The sequence below is a fragment of the Eurosta solidaginis genome, chromosome 3 (assembly GCF_040869045.1).
Source record: "Eurosta solidaginis isolate ZX-2024a chromosome 3, ASM4086904v1, whole genome shotgun sequence".
In the NCBI taxonomy this organism is placed as follows: domain Eukaryota; kingdom Metazoa; phylum Arthropoda; class Insecta; order Diptera; family Tephritidae; genus Eurosta; species Eurosta solidaginis.
Window position 1 is genome coordinate 137,803,166 of NC_090321.1, and position 17,635 is coordinate 137,820,800.

Below are 17,635 nucleotides of genomic sequence, written 5' to 3' on the forward strand. Positions count from 1 at the left end.
GGTCCTAGGATGCTTCCTTGTGGGACACCGGAACAGGCAACGAAAGGCGAAGAACTCACATTGTCCACAACAACCCTACAAATGCGGTTTTGTAGCTATGATTCTATCCATTTTAGAAACACTGAGTGGAGACCCATACAGGCCAGCTTCTTAACCAGGACTACATGAGAAACCCGATCAAAAGCTTTAGAAAAGTCCATATATACTGCGTCAATCTGAAAAGCTGCGATGCAGTCATCAGAAAAAATAGCTAAGTTAGTCAAAGTTGAGCGTCCGGGAGGAAAGCCATGTTGCTCTGGACACACAATGTTCCTAACGAAAAAAAGTAATTTTCTTGGATTATGCATTCAAAAAGCTTTGACGTGGCGGAAAGTTTGGAAATGGGTATGTAGTTGCTAATCATTTTTATTGCCACTCTTAAAAATAGGTGTAATAAAAGCCAGTTTTCACGCGTCAATGAAAGTACCCGAGGAAAAGGAACTATTAAATATTAATGAAAAGGGATAAACAAGAGCTTCGCACTGCTTCAATAAAATTGCTGACAGGCCATAAACATCGGTATTTGATGACTGTTTAAGTCGAGAGATGCCACAAACGACATCATCAAAAGACAGTGCAAGATTTCCAAAATTTATCGATTGTTGTATGTTGAAACTAATGTCATCACTATTATAAGGGTCGGACGCGAAGTTGGCCATGAAAAACTCAGCGAACAGATTTGCCGCATCAGCTGGAGTATCAACAGTTTTATCGCCAAGGAAGAGAGAGGAGGGAATATTCGACACAGATTTTTTCGAGTTAACAAAATTCCAAAACGATTTTGGATTTGTTTTTAAGTTTTCTTCAAAAAATGTAATTTCTGTGCAAAAATTTATCTAGGCACGTGAACTTCCTTTCAAACTCTTTATACTTGTCGAAGAAGACTATTTTTGAACCTGCGAAAAAATTTATTCCTGAAATTTCGAATTTTCATCAAGGCTGCGTTATGCCAAGGAACTTTATACTTCTTTTTGGAAACCAAAGGAATAGACCGTTTACAGATGTCCACAACAGTAGTTATAAATATCTCGAAAGAACTGTTAGTGTCTAAGTTGTGAAACAGACTATCCCAATTAATTTCCAGAAATCGATTGTTCAGGTCAAAAAAGTTGCATCGCTTAAAATTACAAGAAAATTTTGATTTATCATTACTGACTTTGGCAAATCCATAAAGTTCTAAAGTTATGAGTAACGATACATGATGCATGTCAGACTTTGTAATAGTGAGTCGAATTTAACCAATGTGAAATTTAAATTATTACATAAAAATACTAAATCTAAGGTGCGACCAAGTAGATTTGGGTAACAATTAATTTGCCTTAAATCAATGCTTAAAAAGCTATCAATCACATATATTTCATTCAGGCTGGTAACATCACCCGCTATTAATGAAGAACTGGAAGTATCTTGAGACCAATTTATGTTAGGAAGGTTGAAATCCCCCAGCACGCAGAGATGATCGCTACCAATTTTATTCAGAGCTAAGGAAACAATATTGTCAACATGCGCTGTGTATAGATTATGGCTACTGTTGGGCGGAATATAAGATGCATACAGAAATATTGAGTCTGGGGTGCCTCGGATGTGAACACAGATTTGATCAAGCAGCTCATTGTTATTATCAGGGGCTGAAACTGTTATTCCTTTTACAATATATGTAAGTCCTTGCAAAACTATTAATTTTGGACTTTAAATATATTTGGATCAAGATAAAATCTATTTCCGGATTTTTATTTTTTGAGTCCGATAGAACTTGTTAAACTCGGACTTTTAAAAATAAATGTCCCGAAATAAAAGTTAAATCAGGACTTTTATTTTTTAAGGCCGAAATAAAAGTCCCGATTGATAACAAAGAAACGGCTTATCCGAATTAAAAAAATTTGGTACCTATCGATTCTCCTGGATTCCTAAAATTTAAAACCTTATAGACTTTTGAAAATTTCTTTTAAAAATACTAGAAATTTATCATAAACAAACTAGATCGAAAATCTCGTAGTATAAATGGTGAACTTGCAGTGGATTTTTGTCGGCATGTACAAATACAAATATGAAGTTCGCTTACCAATTTGCAAAAATATTGCTCAAAGTATTACGAGTTATCGCACTTGAAAGTCCAAAAAATTTTATTTGGAAAGTAGTTGGTGCCACGCCCATTGTCCAAAAAAATTATGTTGATCAACTACATGCAATGTCAGTAATTTACGTACCAAATTTAAATAACGTGTCTTCTTTAGATACTCAAATATTGCATGTTCTGTGCGGAAATTTCTATATGCAGAAAGAGACGTGGCTACTGACCGATTACGACCATTTCTTTTTTGGAAAGCTTTCCTATCATAGCAGAATGCGGTTTACCAATTTTCATTCTAATAGTTGTATTGGAACGAAATTTATTGCAAAAATCCACTGCAAGTTCAACATTTATACTACGAGATTTTCGATCTAGTTTGTTTATGATGAATTTCTAGTATTATTAACAGAAATTTTCAAAAGTCCAAAAGGTTTAAAATTTTAGGAATCCAGGAGAATCGATAGGTACCAAATTTTTTAATTCGGATAAGCCGTTTCTTTGTTATCAAGCGGGAGTTTTATTACGGCCTTAAAAAATAAAAGTCTTGATTTAACTTTTATTTCGGGACTTTTATTTTTAAAAGTCCGAGTTTAACTAGTTCTATCGGACTTAAAAAATAAAAAAAAAAACAGATTTTACTTTTATATGTGGACTTTTATGGAAAAAGTTCAAAAAATAAAAAGGTTGCATGATTCGACATGATATTGCTATAGGGATATCTGGGAACTCAAACATTTTCACCTAGGACAATTTTTTTACCAGGACTTTTTCGACTCCGAAAAAAAAAATAATTATTATTTTCCGTCCCTGGTTATTATTAAATGCAACCTCAGAAGCGTGATCTTTGCAATGCACCGCGATGAGAGCTCCACCACCTCTAGCACATCCTGTGATGTTAGCATTTCTGTCCTTGCGAAAGACGTTATATAACATGGGGTCGCAGTACACCGCGCTGTGAAAGTTATCATTCAACCACGTCTCGACGATAACGAAGACATCATAATCCTGGTGGGAACTGAATAACCGCAAAAGCTGAGATTTAGTTCTAATGCCAGCCATGTTTTGCATATAAATTTTTAATCGGTTCGTTGTTTCGTCTGACCCAACCGATTGCCATTGGAAATCGGTTGGACCTCGTCGTTTTTTGAATGAAAATTAAATGGACGCACAGCTATATTTGAAGGCCATAACTCTGGCACCAATAGCTTTGGAAGTGAGCTGGCCTCAACACCCAGCTTAAAATGAATATACCGCAGAGATTTTGGATCCACGCCTGCCTTTACCAACGGAACACAAACGATGGAGTTTTCATCTATACCGGTATGTTGAGAAATGTGCGATTTCAATTTTTCGGATGTAACCGAGGCAGAGAAGGGCGAGAGATGCAGCCACTTCCTTTTCGCAACAGCACTTAAATCCCCATTAATGGCCGACCCAACAACTAAAGGTTGCGCTAGTAAACGCAAATTATTTCGTTTACCATTATTGGGGGTGGGTCTAATGTTGTTATTTGCCATGGCAGCATTATTGTTGCTTTGAGCACTATCCGGCATTGAACTTGTACCTCCTTCTTTGTTGTTTCGAGGTTTATTTTTATTTCTTCGTTTGTATTTTTTTTTTTTACTTTGCACTGTTCTCCATTCGTTTTGGTTACCAACAACTGCAGGAGAATTGTCAACAGCACCCGATGTAGGCGAAGAAATTTGCAAAGCAGCGCCGTTAGGAGTTGGCTTCACAGTGGAAATGTTAGCAGCAGCATCATTAGGCGGTGGATGAGCAGCAGTAGCAGCTGATATTATATCAGCATTAGCAACGACGTCGACAGAGCCAAAGGCACCCATTGGTACACACGAAGAAACTGGCTGCATTGATTTAGCAGAGTTGTTATTGTTATTGATGAATTTTTCAACCTGTGTGAGCAGATTAGATAAAATTGAGTTATTTTCGTTGAGCTTACAATGCAACTTCGGCTTGAAGAGAATCAGTTTGTTGACGAAAGCACTCATTATCTTCGTGCAAAGCAGTCACTCAGCAAAATTATCATTATCACTGCGCGGAATTTGCATTTGCACTTGTATGGCTTGTTGTTGTAGTAACGAAGAATTAAGCGAAGATATAGAATCGTCTTGTTGAGCGGGAGCACACAAACCACAAATGTATATATTTTCAGCAGTATTTATATGGCTGGGTTCGGCAGGCAAATTACCAACAACGCAACTCAAGTGATAAATTTCTCGACATTTTTCACATTGCACTGAAGTTTGTGCGCGATCAACTCTATGACCACACAAACAAGGCATAAAAATTCAAATGTTAAAATATGAAAGCACAGGAAAAAGCTAACAGAATCAATGTCACTAATACAATTTTAATTGTTATGCGCCATTAAATAAAAATAAAAGCACACGTTTAAATTTAAATTTGCTAGCTTAAACATTTATTTTGACTGTCTTCTTAGAAGACTCAGCTCATTGCTCCACCATGGCGGCTTTCCTTTTCCTCTGAATCTTCTTAGATAAGAGTCTGTGTTAGGAATTCGTAAACTCCTCCAGTTCCTCCACATTGGCAACCTCTTTGGGTTTCTAAGGGTTCCTCCCTTCTCTATTCTCTTTAAGGGGATTCTGAAGCTGATATACGCATGGTCGGAGAAGGGTGGTCTATCAAGAACCATCCAATCATACCTTGATATATCACGTTCGGAGCTCAATGTAATATCCGGGACATTGCTGGATGTTGGACCAATGTACGTAGGGACATTGCCCCTGTTGGCTATCTGCAAATTGGTTTGCAGGATGTAACAAAATAGAGATTCGCCTCTCTCGTTCGTATCTGCTCCTTCCCACGCATTATGTTGCGCATTTGCATCCGCGCCTGTGACCAACAGCCCTTTGCGCCCTTCGTGCTGTACTAGCCTCTTGTACTCCATCGGTGGAACCTCCGCCATGTATCAGGATGCCAGGATAAATGGCTGCTTATTCTTTTGCTCAGTGGCCACCACTACGAGGTCCTCAGTAGTGTAATTAGGTAGGATATATGAATGCAACTGTTTCCTTACCATTACTAAAGCTCGCACCCGTCCCTCCATTTGCGTGTAGTAAATGCCAAATCCGCGCGCGCTAAGTCCAGAGACCTTTCCTCCCGATGAGAGCCACGGCTCCTGGACCAGCGCCACGTCAAACGAACCCTCCTCAAGGGTTATGAGGAGTTCGCTCGACGCCACTTTACTTTGTTGGAAGTCTATCTGTAGGATTCGCAGCACCATTGGGCTATTTGTCCCCCCCCCCCCCCCCCCCCCTTTGCCTATTCCAGGCCCCTTCAGCCTATCGTAACTGTTGTGCCGGGTGTTCCACTGTGCGACTCGCAGCACCATTTGGCCGTTGGTCCTCTTCTAACACCTTCGTGGTGACGTCGGTTACCTCCACCTGTCCTTTTCCTCTTAGGCTTTAGAGGTCCTTTTCGACTACGCCCACTTCTAGCGTGTTAGGATTTTTATTCTCGGGGCTTCTTTTTATTTTCGGGGCTTTCTTTGCATGTAGATTTTGCCTGTACCAAAGGACATTTTGGCTTTTCTAACACATTCGTGGTGCCGTCGGTTACCTCCACCTGTCCTTTTCCTTTTAGGCTTTTGAGGTCCTTTTCGACTTCGCCCACTTCTAGCGTGTTAGGATTTTTATCCTCGGGGCTTCTTTTCCTGAGTCGCATGTAAATTTTGCCTGTAACAAAGGACATTTTGCCAAGCTGCGTGTACAATATATCCTCCGCCTGCTTGTTTATTTGGAAGATGTAGAACTGACCTTCCTCAGTAGGCCGAGATACAGTAAGTACCTTCCAATCCTGTGTCGGTATGTTCGGATTCTAATTCTGCAGAGGTCGAAGTGTATCCTCTGACTTCATAACGCATGGTAGCCATACCTGAACTTTTGGTACCATGGGGATTTGGCTTTAGCCACTACCTCAAACCGCGCGTTTGTCGTCCTATGCTTGCGACTCAGTCCTCCTCTTATCCTCGACCTTATTATAATTAGGTAATGAGTCCTTCATCTTGGTCGTACGACAACCTGCGGGCTCAGCGGTCCAGTATTATATACGGGGATAGAACCGTCAGCCACAGCAGCGCCCCTTACTGTGGTAAGGCCATCAATACTTCCCGAGGTGGCGACAAGGTGCCTACCCTAGTGAGGCTGAAATCGGGTGTACTTCAAAAGAATTCTATACACAAGAAATTGACCAAGTATACGCAAAATCTTGTTCTGAGAAACGGTAATATGAAAAAGTATTTAATAATAATAATTGGACGTTGTGGCAGCGCACTGCCCTCAAGTGACCCAGTGACACCAGGCTAATCCTGTTCATTATTTTTTTATTTATTAATTTTATTATTTATATAATTTTTCTTGTTGTTTTTTTTCCCCGAGTCATTGATGGGCAGAGGTTTGTCAAGCGTCGAGATCTAAAACTGCTCAGCTACAGAATTATCATCAGCTGAGGGTAAAACTAAATTAATAGAATAGAAACAAACATATGCAGCATTAACAATTGAGAGAGATTGGCATTTTTTTTTTTTTGTAGAAAAAAGGAAGTCCGACATATCAAATGAGTTTGAGTGAGAGTTATAATCTTGGCACAAATATCGGAAAGGTTCGTTAAGTTCGAAATTCGTTCTACATTATTTTAAAAGAAGAGGTTTGTAGTGTCTCGTAGCTCGACAGGGAACACTAAAGTTCAATTTGTTCAGAAGAAATGGGCTTGAAATCGATCCATTCATTAGTTTTGTCATAAATATTATACTTGGCGTATTTTCCTTCGACTAGCAAGAGTTGGAAGATTAAATAAAGAGTCCCATTGAAAATTCCTTAAGGCAAATAGTAAATCTGTTTTTTTTCGAGCCAGTCAGTATGGACTTGAAAACGCGGATTCCAGACTATTGAGCCATACTCTATCCAGGGGCGCACCCAGAAATAAAAATTCGGTGGGTTTAGACTCAACAGTTTTCTAAATTAATTAAAAGTTGCTTCAAATAAATGTTTTCATACATTTAAAGCAATAAGGTCAACTCCCGCTTAATTCATATAAACAGTTCTTTATTTATTTAGTTACAGAATAATGTCTTCTTTTATTATTTCCCTCCATATTTTGAACTCCTGTATTTGTTCGTCATTCAGATTTATGCATTTATTTGGCAAAATATTTTCAATTTTTGAGAGCAAACTGCGATGCTTCAAAAATCGTGATTGAAGTTGTTCCAGAAAATGATCCCTAAACAGTATATTATAAACCGATCGTCGGAAGTATTCTTCGGGTTCGCCTTCGTAGATATCTCGATAATTGAAGCTTATTTCTAAACGATTTATAAACAAAAAAATCAAACCCCCCCTGGCTGTGCGCCTTGCTCTAACCAATGTTCTTAAGAGGGTTTTCGTAACGTAGGGGTCGCTAAATTGTTTTGACCACCTTTCACAAATGCTAAAACACCTTCAGATCTATTGATAGTGGACTTATATGAGAGTTGAAGCTAAGTTTGCAGTTCATTGTAATTCCCAAGTCTACAAAAACATTCAACACTTTCAAGGTTTTGGTTGTTGGTTGTGTAAGAATAAATAAATTTACATTTTGAAGATAAAACGGCACGTGGTTCACATTGCACCAAGTAGCTAAGCAACTTAACTCCGTCTGAAGTAAAGAGCGTTCTTCGATCGACGCGTAACAAGCCAACCTAATATAAACGCACGCAAGTCATTTTCTGTCAAAAATGTCTCATGCATATACAACTTGTATGAGAGCAACCCAATTTGAATTTGCTGCGTGAAAACCTAACTCGATTTCCAATTTTTGTTCTGCGTGACATTTAGATTTGACGTTTGCACACATGCTTTACATTGTCGCAACGCAAGCTTATTTGGGTTAGGGCAAAAAACGCCGGTTGTTTGCGTGCGCTAAAAAAACGCATTGGGGTTTTATTAGGTTGGCTTGTAAGTCTTAAAAAGTGTTACATCATCAGCATACATCAAGATTTTAGAACATTTTATAGTTGCAGGGATATCGTTTATGAATAGCAAAAACAGAATAGGGCCAAGATGGCTGCCCTGAGGAACACCAGAGCTGACACTAATGATACTCGAAAACATATTTTTGAAGATCACTCTTTGTGTTCTGCCACAGAGATAGGATGAAATCCAACCAGTGAGACTAGGTTGAAAGCCAGGCATGTCAAGTTTATATACAAGTAAAGAGTGGCATACTTTATCGAATGCTTTACTAATGTATATAACGTCGGTGTGAAGATTTTGTCCGATCCCGTTCGAAATGTGAGTTATGAACTCAAGTAAATTAGTTATGGTTCATTTGCCCTTACAAAACCCATGCTGAGAACATGCAATTAATGTTGGAATCGAAAATGTTAGGTGATTTGTAACGATTGCTTCGAACAACTTTGGAATAGCGGACATTCTAGCTATCCCACGATAGTTTTGAATGGACGAATTAATGCCACTTTTATGGCGAGGGATGGAAAAAGATTCTTTCCATGCTATCGGGAAAATTCCATACTTCATAGATAGGTTAAATAGATCAGTTAGAGGTTGGTAGATGCATTCTGCACATTTTTTAAGAAAGCATGTGGGAATTAAATCCGGACCGTATGGAAAACACTCTTTTAGGGTATTTAGGTACAATAAAACATCATCACGTAATAAATGTGGAGCAGAGATTGAATTACTTGAATGCAGTTCATAAGGATATATCCCAGGTGAAAAAGCAATCCCGCCAGAATAATTAAATAGTGTTGAATGGACGACTTAATGCCACTTTTATGGCGAGGGATGGAAAAGGATTATTTCCATGCCGTCGGGAAAATTCCATACTTCAAAGATAGGTAAACAGATCAGTTAGAGGTTGGTAGATGCATTCTGCACATTTTTTAAGAAAGCATGTAGGAATTAAATCAGGTCCGTATGTAAAAGACTCTTTTAAGGTATTTAGGTACAATAAAACATCATCACGTAATAAATGTGGAGCAGAGATTGAATTACTTGAATGCAGTTCATAAGGATATATACCAGGTGACAAAGCAATCCCGCCGGAATAATTAGATTTGAAAAATTGAGTGAAGAAATTCGCAATCTCTTAATAGTCGTTAGAAATGTTACCACTAAACTTCATAGCGGAAGGAAAACCCTTTAGCCCACGTTCAGAATTTACGAAACCATAAAACGACCTCCGCGGCGGCCACCGTGGTGTGATGGTAGCGTGCTCCGCCTATCACACCGTATGCCCCGGGTTCAACTCCCGGGCAAAGCAACATCAAAATTTTAGGAATAAGATTTTTCAATTAGAAGAAAATTTTTCTAAGCGGGGTCGCCCCTCGGCAGTGTCTGGCAAGCGCTCCGATTGTATTTCTGCCATGAAAAGCTCTCAGTGAAAACTCATCTGCCTTGCAGATGCCGTTCGGAGTCGGCATAAAACATGTAGGTCCCGTCCGGCCAATTTGTAGGGAAAAATCAAGAGGAGCACGACGCAAATTGGAAGAGAAGCTCGGCCTTAGATCTCTTCGGAGGTTATCGCGCCTTAAATTTTTTTTTTTTTTATAAAACGACCTCAGGTTGCAAATAATTTTCTTCTTAATTTTACAGACGTAAGCTTTATAGCTCTTTGTATTAAGTTCAAAATACTTATGTCGCGGAATAGCATAACGAACGTAATCGGAATGTAAGCCAGTCTTCTTATATACATAGTTTGAAGTAACGTGAGTTTTTGTTTTTCAAAGATTTTAGTTCCTTAGTGATCCAGGCTTGCATTGGTTCATCATATGAACAAATACGTTTCGGCACATACTTTTCAAATAAGGTATAAATGATACTATTAAAATAAAAAACATTCAGATCCACGTCCGGATTATGTTGAGACCAAGATATTTTAGAAACTTCTTTATTTAATTTTTTGAAGCAGCCATAAACTTTGTCCATGGTTTCGTAAACTATCTCGAGGGAAGGATGGTAAACATCTTCAAGTAAAACTAGAGTCTCACATCGGTTCACAGAGAAAATTTATACGTCATCCACAAAGGCTAAATCTAAAAAATGTTCCGTATTTATTTGGAAAAATATTGATCTAATTAAAACAAAGGTCGGATATTTCATGCAAAACGTTTTGGTCTTGGTACTCGTCTTAGATGAGACTGGGACAATATTATGATCATAGGTGTCCCATGACATATGCGGCAGGTTAAAATGCCCAAGACAAGCATTGAGTCACATGGCTTCTTCATCGAATAAGCAGTTTTTATCAGTGAAACATGCTGCATATACACTGATTGATCAGATGAGGGAGGAATGTAGCAAATCACTAAGTAAATCCGTCCTCCATCTAGCCGGATTCAGACGCATTTAAATTCGATGTCATCAGTAGCTGGTAAATTAACCTCCTCGGATGGTATTGAAGAATGTACAGCCAGCAAAGCACCACCCCCGGTTCTCGTCACAAAAAATTTCGGAATCAAAAACATGTGGTTTCAAAAGCAATTATATTGTAATTACAGTGAAAATATTTTAAATACGACATGACCAAGGTACTCCCTTGGTGGGATCATTGATGTGGTCCACAACTCTACATGTCACTTCCGCGCACTTTGAATGGGCGAGCCCATCACAAAGCCAGCAAGACACAACGCGTTTTAACTCGCTTTTTACCTGGAAGCTGTTGTAAATGCTGATCATTTTCATAAACTAATAAAGAAAAATTTAATAGTTAATCAAATAGTATACAGCACCAAAAATTTATATTAAAGAGAGCAACCCTGAAAGTTTGAATTACAAGAGAACAGTTTTAGAACTACCAGCGAGCAGTTTTAGAGCCACTCTAAATTGAAACTTAGCAAACCAACGCAAACAGCTGCGATAAAAGTGAAATTGCAATAAAACAAAAAATGCGCATTAAAACAATTTGCAAAAGAGATAGGATGACTGCCAATCACGCTGCAACAAATAAACAATGTAAAATGACTCGGCACACACAATGCGAAACACAAATTGAATTAAAATATTAATATAAAAAACAAGCCAATTGATTTAACAATTTTACAATTATTTTGACAACTACGATTAATGCACTCAATTTTATCACAAAATATAATTAAACAATTGGGTAAACTAATTTAGATTTCTCAAACTAGCACAGCAAAATGTAAATACATCTACACAGCTATAATGACGTTTGCGTTTCTCAAATAAAAATGTATGGATTTTTTTTCTTCACCGTTTCACAAAACCCCCTGAAGTTCAAAAGTTCTTCCAGCCATGGAACACCCCCAGAACAACTTCCGAGGGACAAATTCGCTTAGAAAAACGTTATCTAAAGTATTTTGATACTGCTACCTGCCTACAGCATTCAGCTATTGATAAAAAGTTTAAAACTAAGCATTGCAAAACATTTTTAAAACAATAATTTTGATTTTTTTTTAAGTACATATTTAAATTAAACTAAACGCCTTTTTTAAATCGATAATCCTATATGTGGCTGAACTCGAATATGTTAAAAGAAGGATACGTTACAACAGAAATTTTTACTTTCAAGGTCGCCAAAGCTCATGCCGCTCCAAAGACAGAAAAAAACACAAGAAAAACCCTGTTGTTCTATCATGGCCCTATTTTCATGCCTCTTTAGTGGAAATTTCTCAAGGCATTTTGAGAAAAAGTGTACCTCCAAAGTCTGCAGTGTATGGTATGTATTTAGTTTGTTTCGTTCGTGGGACGCCACATCCATGTCAATTCTAAAAGGGCATAGAATGTGTTTAGGCGGGGCTTGGCTCAAGCTGACCCCTACTACAACGGGCATAAGAACTTTCACAACTAGTGGCTAACCTACAGAACTACAGGGCAATGTTCTCCCTAAAAAATGGTTTAACAATTCCTTCCTCCAGTGCTACGCTTGAATTATACAATAAAATAAAAAATGGGACTTGTAGCCAATTTATCATCATTCAATTTCATACAAACTTCGTTTAAGTATGCTAAAAATCTTTAGAAATTGCGGTGTCGGTTTATAAAGACCTCCTTTAGGCAAGCAATTGACAAACGTGTATGTTTTGTGAAAATGTTCTGAGCAAACGTATGGACACTTCGGAAGGCTGTATTCAATTGCTTTGCATCCTTCGATCCATGTTTATTCCACCAAAGCAATTTTCGGGAGCTCCAAAAACTTTTTCTATGCTGATATTTCGTATTAAAATATTTCCAACGCATGCGGCTAATTTTCTTTATTGTTTGAACAGATATTTTTTTACATGTTTAGCATGGTACTTTCTGATAGGGCTAAATATTTGGGGATTGTTTTGGACAAGAAACTGTCCTGGAGACCCAATGTGGAAGATCGGGCCAGGAAGGCCGTCGTTGCTTTGTACTGCTGCAGAGGGGCTATCGGAAAGAGATGGGGACTCTCGCCAGGAGTAGTACACTGGCTTTATGAGATGGTGGTGAAACCGATTCTGCTATATGGGGTGCTTGGTCTGGTAGAAAGCACTGGACACGGCGAGCACCTCCAAAATGTTAATGTCAGTGCAACGGACGGCGCTGATCGGTATCAGTGGCGCTCTCAGAACAACACATACATTGGCACTGAACGTCATGCTGAACATATATCCAGTAGATATTGCGGGAAAGGCGGCCGCGGCAAGGTCGTTGGTCAGGGTTCGTGATATGGGCTAAGGGCTTTTTGACTTCAGACAATCTAGCCTTCTTACCAGTTTCGACTTTATCCCGGACAGACCGGACTATTGTATGCCGATAACTGCTCCCTATACAACCTTCACCCAGTCATTCCATCGAGAGAGGAGTGGGTAAGAGGAATTATCTGGGGCATGGGACCGATTAACTTGTTCACGGATGGGTCGAAGCTGGACGGAAAGGTTGGTGGGGGGTCTTTTGTTAAGAGCTAAATGTAAGCCGCAAGTTTAAGTTGGCTGATCACTGCAGTGTATTCCAAGCGGAAGTTGCTGCGATTACGGATGCGGTGGATGAAATGATATCCAGTGCTACTACGGTTAGGGAATTTAACATCTACTCTGATAGCCAAGCGGCTATCAAGGCCGTGAGCTCAACTAAAGTGCGATCGAGGGTGGTCTGGTAGTGCCTGGCCTCGCTTGCGATTGCATCGAATTATTTTACAATTAAGATTATCTGGGTCCCGGGCCATAGTGATATCCCGGGTAACTGTCAAGCGGATCTCTTGGCCCGCATCGGTACAACTGAACTGTATGAAGATGGCTGTAGGGATTTCGGGATTCCACTGGCCACCTGTGGATTGCTCCTCCATAGCTGGGCCCCGAGTCAGCTCAGCAAACGTTGGGCGGACACCACGTCTTGCAGGGTAGCAAAATCTTTCTGGCCGAAAGTGGATGGCAGGAGGTCTGCTGAAATAATTGGGTTCACTAAGGCTCACCTATCAATGGTCATTGGGGTTTTGACAGGGCACTGTCCTATGGGTATCCATGCGGTACGTATCAATATACTGGAAACTCCATCCTGCCGCAGCTGTATGATGGTGATGATGAGATGGAATCACCAAATCACTTTATGCTTGATTGCCCAGCTTTTGCCAGAACTAGGCGAAAGTACTTCGGTCGCGACTCACTTGGATCTCCCGAGGATTTATCCAAAGTTGAGATCGGTATCCTTTGGAGCTTTATCGGCCCTACCCAACGATTCTCTAAGTATTTGATTTGGAATTTTAAAAAAATGTACTTGGTTTTCATTTCACAATTTTTCACTTCTACTTAAGATTTTTAAGAATTAATGAGCTTAACACCGATAAATGATAATTGTTATTCAATTATTATTTTTGGTTTTATTGGGAAAAACTGAAAAGAGGGAAACATTTACTGGCATATTGCGATGGTACCATATCGAAAACCGCCACGTCATCATCGTCAGGCAATTTCGTAATGTTTATTTATTTCAACAGGTTTCACCGGTAATTGAAATCGCCTAACCATTGGGCTATTGTGTTGTATTTGCTTTCGTGGCTTATTTCAGTTTTATCCCATTTTCACGCTCTCGCACAATTTGAGACATTCTGTCTCTACATTGATTTTTACTAAGCGTGGTTTTTGTTATTGGTATCGAATCAATCCTCTTCACTGCAGAAGAATATTTCATATTTAACCTATGTGAAATCTATGTGAAGTTTATGAAGGTATTCAAAATTTCTTTAGAATTAATAGTTTATTTGCAACGAAGCATTTCGGTAAATTTTACCGCATGCCAGTGAGTGAACATTTTTGTTGGAAGCTATATCCTTTTTTCCATATTCGAGTTCAGCATCTGTAAATCTATAGAAATCTCGATTTTTAAGAAAAATAAACTTTACGTTTTTCTTTTATAATAAAAATAGCGGTTACAAAAATGCAAAATGACATAAAAACTTTGTAAATTAAAATATCTGCAAAAATTTGCCTTTTAAGTGTTGTCTTCACCGTTGCTGATAATTTAGATTTTGAGACATTTTCCAATTTACCAATTTTGTTCAGAAGCATTTTCTGAAGTTAATTTCGGTACTTAATAATGTCCGAAACTATGTGTACGTGTACGGTTTTTTGGTTATACTCACCCTGTATTTCCACGATAATCTCACATTTATTCTTCCTTTCGGTCTTATTAATTTTTTCTGCCATCAGACGTGTTTTAGAGTTTAATGTGTTCTTTGAAGCACAGCCCAACCAGATGTAAAGTTTGATACCAGCATCTAACAAAAATGAGTATCTAGGATCTAAGGAGTTAAAATGTACAGCGACTGGTTCCAAATGAACGGATGAGCCAGAGGCATGGACACGATATAAACGCACAGTGTACATCATGTCTTCAACAGTGTAGAAGCCCGTTGCAGTTCGACCGCCCTCAATATAAGTAACTTCCGTATCGAACAGAGACAAAAATTCTTCGGATTCATCATCTGAAACGATTGTTGAAATTCAAATTTATTCTTCCTGCAAGTTAATATTTTAATTCGTTTTAAGACTTTTGTCTTCAGATTGTCGGATTTCCTCGAAAAAAATTTTTTTCAGAGATCTGCATGTGCTCAGATTCGATGGGTAAGCAAACTTGCCCACATTCAAAATGCTATATCTTTGGTTCCACTCGTCGTATCTTACCAATTTTTATTTTATTTCGAAGGTAACAATATTTACTTTATAACTGCGTTTAAAAATATTTAATTCTATAAAATCAACATAATGAATAAAAAATGAATTTTTTTAAATAATTATTACATACTGTTTTCCCCCAGAATATTTTCGAAAAAAATATATATAATATGCAATACACTTTCATCTAAAAAACCGTTTTCATTTTAAGTTGGACAATTTTGTGTTTCAAATGATATTAACTCATTTCTGACCTGACCTCGAGCAACTTGCTTACATTTACTTGCAGCAGGTACCTACATACGTGCTACAATTGTATACAGCCAACGCCTGCCTGTGTATGCATGCATTGTCAACTTAACTACATACATATGTATATGTACTTGTAAACAAACCTACTAATCACTTAGCAGGTAGCTAGTATTTGTATTTTACCAAATCATTATTGTAGTACATTAGGCAATAGAATACAAATAAAAAACAATCTCTATTTTGTTAGTTATTTTTTAAATGTATTTACATATATTATTGAAAATAAAATGGGAATGCACACTTCAAAACCGTCGTAAGAAAATATGTATATGTGTATGTGTGTTTAGATACTACATGTAACAATATAAAAAACTTCGTATTCGAAAATAGAATTTAATAACTTCTAATAATATAGGATTTAATAATTTATAACAAATTATAAATTATAATACTTATTTTTGTAAATTTAAGATTTTACAAGTTATTTTTATATTAATATATTTTATTATTATAAGTAGAAAATGAGCAAGGTTTATTGAACGTATTCGGTCTAATATATAAACAAACTTATCCAATATCAATTGTACAAAAATAACAACCTCAGTCTTGAAGACGGCAATTGATGTACTAATTAATTACTAAAACCGTTAAAACCAACTTAACAATAATTTTTAATTTCATTTTCAATTTATACATATTTCATAATAATTATTTCATAACTTGAACTTCAACTGAATGATCATCCAAAGAAAAAAACTTTGCTTTTACTGTTCATTCTGCCACTGGAATCATACAGTGGTATGTCAACGTTCCTTTCACTGCTACTGCCTTTTTAAATCGAGCTTCAAGGTTTTTTTCTTCTTTGTAGTATTCCTCGTTTTCCACATATATAAATGAAATATTAGGGATAGCCGCTATTGCCCAATCAAATAATTCTTTTGGCGTTTGAGTTGGATTATTCGCTCTCTGTAGACTTGCTCTGGCAGCCAATCTTTTCAAGGTCCCAACTAAACCATCGCATGCATTTTTGCCATGTGAAGTTGGAAAAAAGTGCCACTCCGCCATCAAGTGCCCCTCAGTCTCAAGACTGAGTTTGTTATTTTTGTAAAAATGATATTGTATAAGTTTGTTTATATATTAGACCGAGTACGTTCAATAAACCTTGCTCATTTTCTACTTATAATAATAAAATATAATAATATAAAAATAACTTGTAATATCTTCATTCTATAAAAATAAGTATACTAATTTATAATTTATTATAAATTATTAAATCCTATATTATTAGAAATTATTAAATTCTATTTTCGAATACGAAGTTTTTTATATTGTTACATGTAGTATCTAAACACATATACATATTTTCTACGACGGCTTTGAAGTGTGCATTCCCATTTTATTTTCAATAATATATGTAAATACATTTTAAAAATAACTAAAAAAAATATAAATTGTTTTTTTATTTGTATTCTATTGCCTATTGTACTACCAATAATGATTTGGTAAAACACAAATATTAGCTACCTGCTAAGTGATTAATAGGTTTGTTTACAAGTACATATACATATGTATGTATGGTGTAGTTAAGTTGACCATGCATGCATACACGGGCAGGCAGGCGTTGGTTGTATACAATTGTAGCACGTACCCGCTGCAAGTAAATGTAAGCAAGTTGCTCGAGGTCAGGTCAGAAATGAGTTAATATCATTTGAACCACAAAATTGTCCAACTTAAAATGAAAAGGGTTTTTTCCGAAAATATTCGTGGGGGAAAACAGTATGTAATAATTATTTAAAAAATTTATTTTTTATTCATTATTTTTATTTTTTATAATTCAACATTTTTAACGCAGTTATAAAGTAAATATTATTACCTTCAAAATAAAACAAAAATCAATGAGACACGACGAGTGGAACCAAAGATATAACATTTTGAATGTAAGCACATGCAGATCTCTGAAAAAAAAATATTTTCGAGGAAATCCTGATATATGTGTTGACTTAAATTGCGAAAAGATTCCAACAAATAAATTTGGTGTCTTTTAAAAAAGTGAAATTTTTTTTCTACAAATCCGTACGATTTGTAAAAAAATGACCCACATACATCTATCAGGGTGTGTTGATAAGTACCTGAAGGATTTTAAA

At 37.1% G+C, this 17,635-nt stretch overlaps 1 protein-coding gene across 7 annotated transcripts in view; it reads right to left on the bottom strand.

Moving 5' to 3' along the window:
* fliI (FLII actin remodeling protein) overlaps positions 1-17,635 on the bottom strand; it is a 426,153-nt gene that overhangs the window by 213,184 nt on the left and 195,334 nt on the right. For 6 of the 7 annotated variants that reach the window (XM_067773105.1, XM_067773104.1, XM_067773100.1 and 3 more), the window contains exon 3: positions 14,708-15,049. The exons of the other annotated variant lie outside the window; for it this stretch is intronic. In XM_067773105.1, the coding sequence (XP_067629206.1) occupies positions 14,708-15,049 (342 nt within the window). The remainder of the gene's footprint in view (positions 1-14,707; positions 15,050-17,635) is intronic. 7 annotated transcript variants of the gene reach the window in all.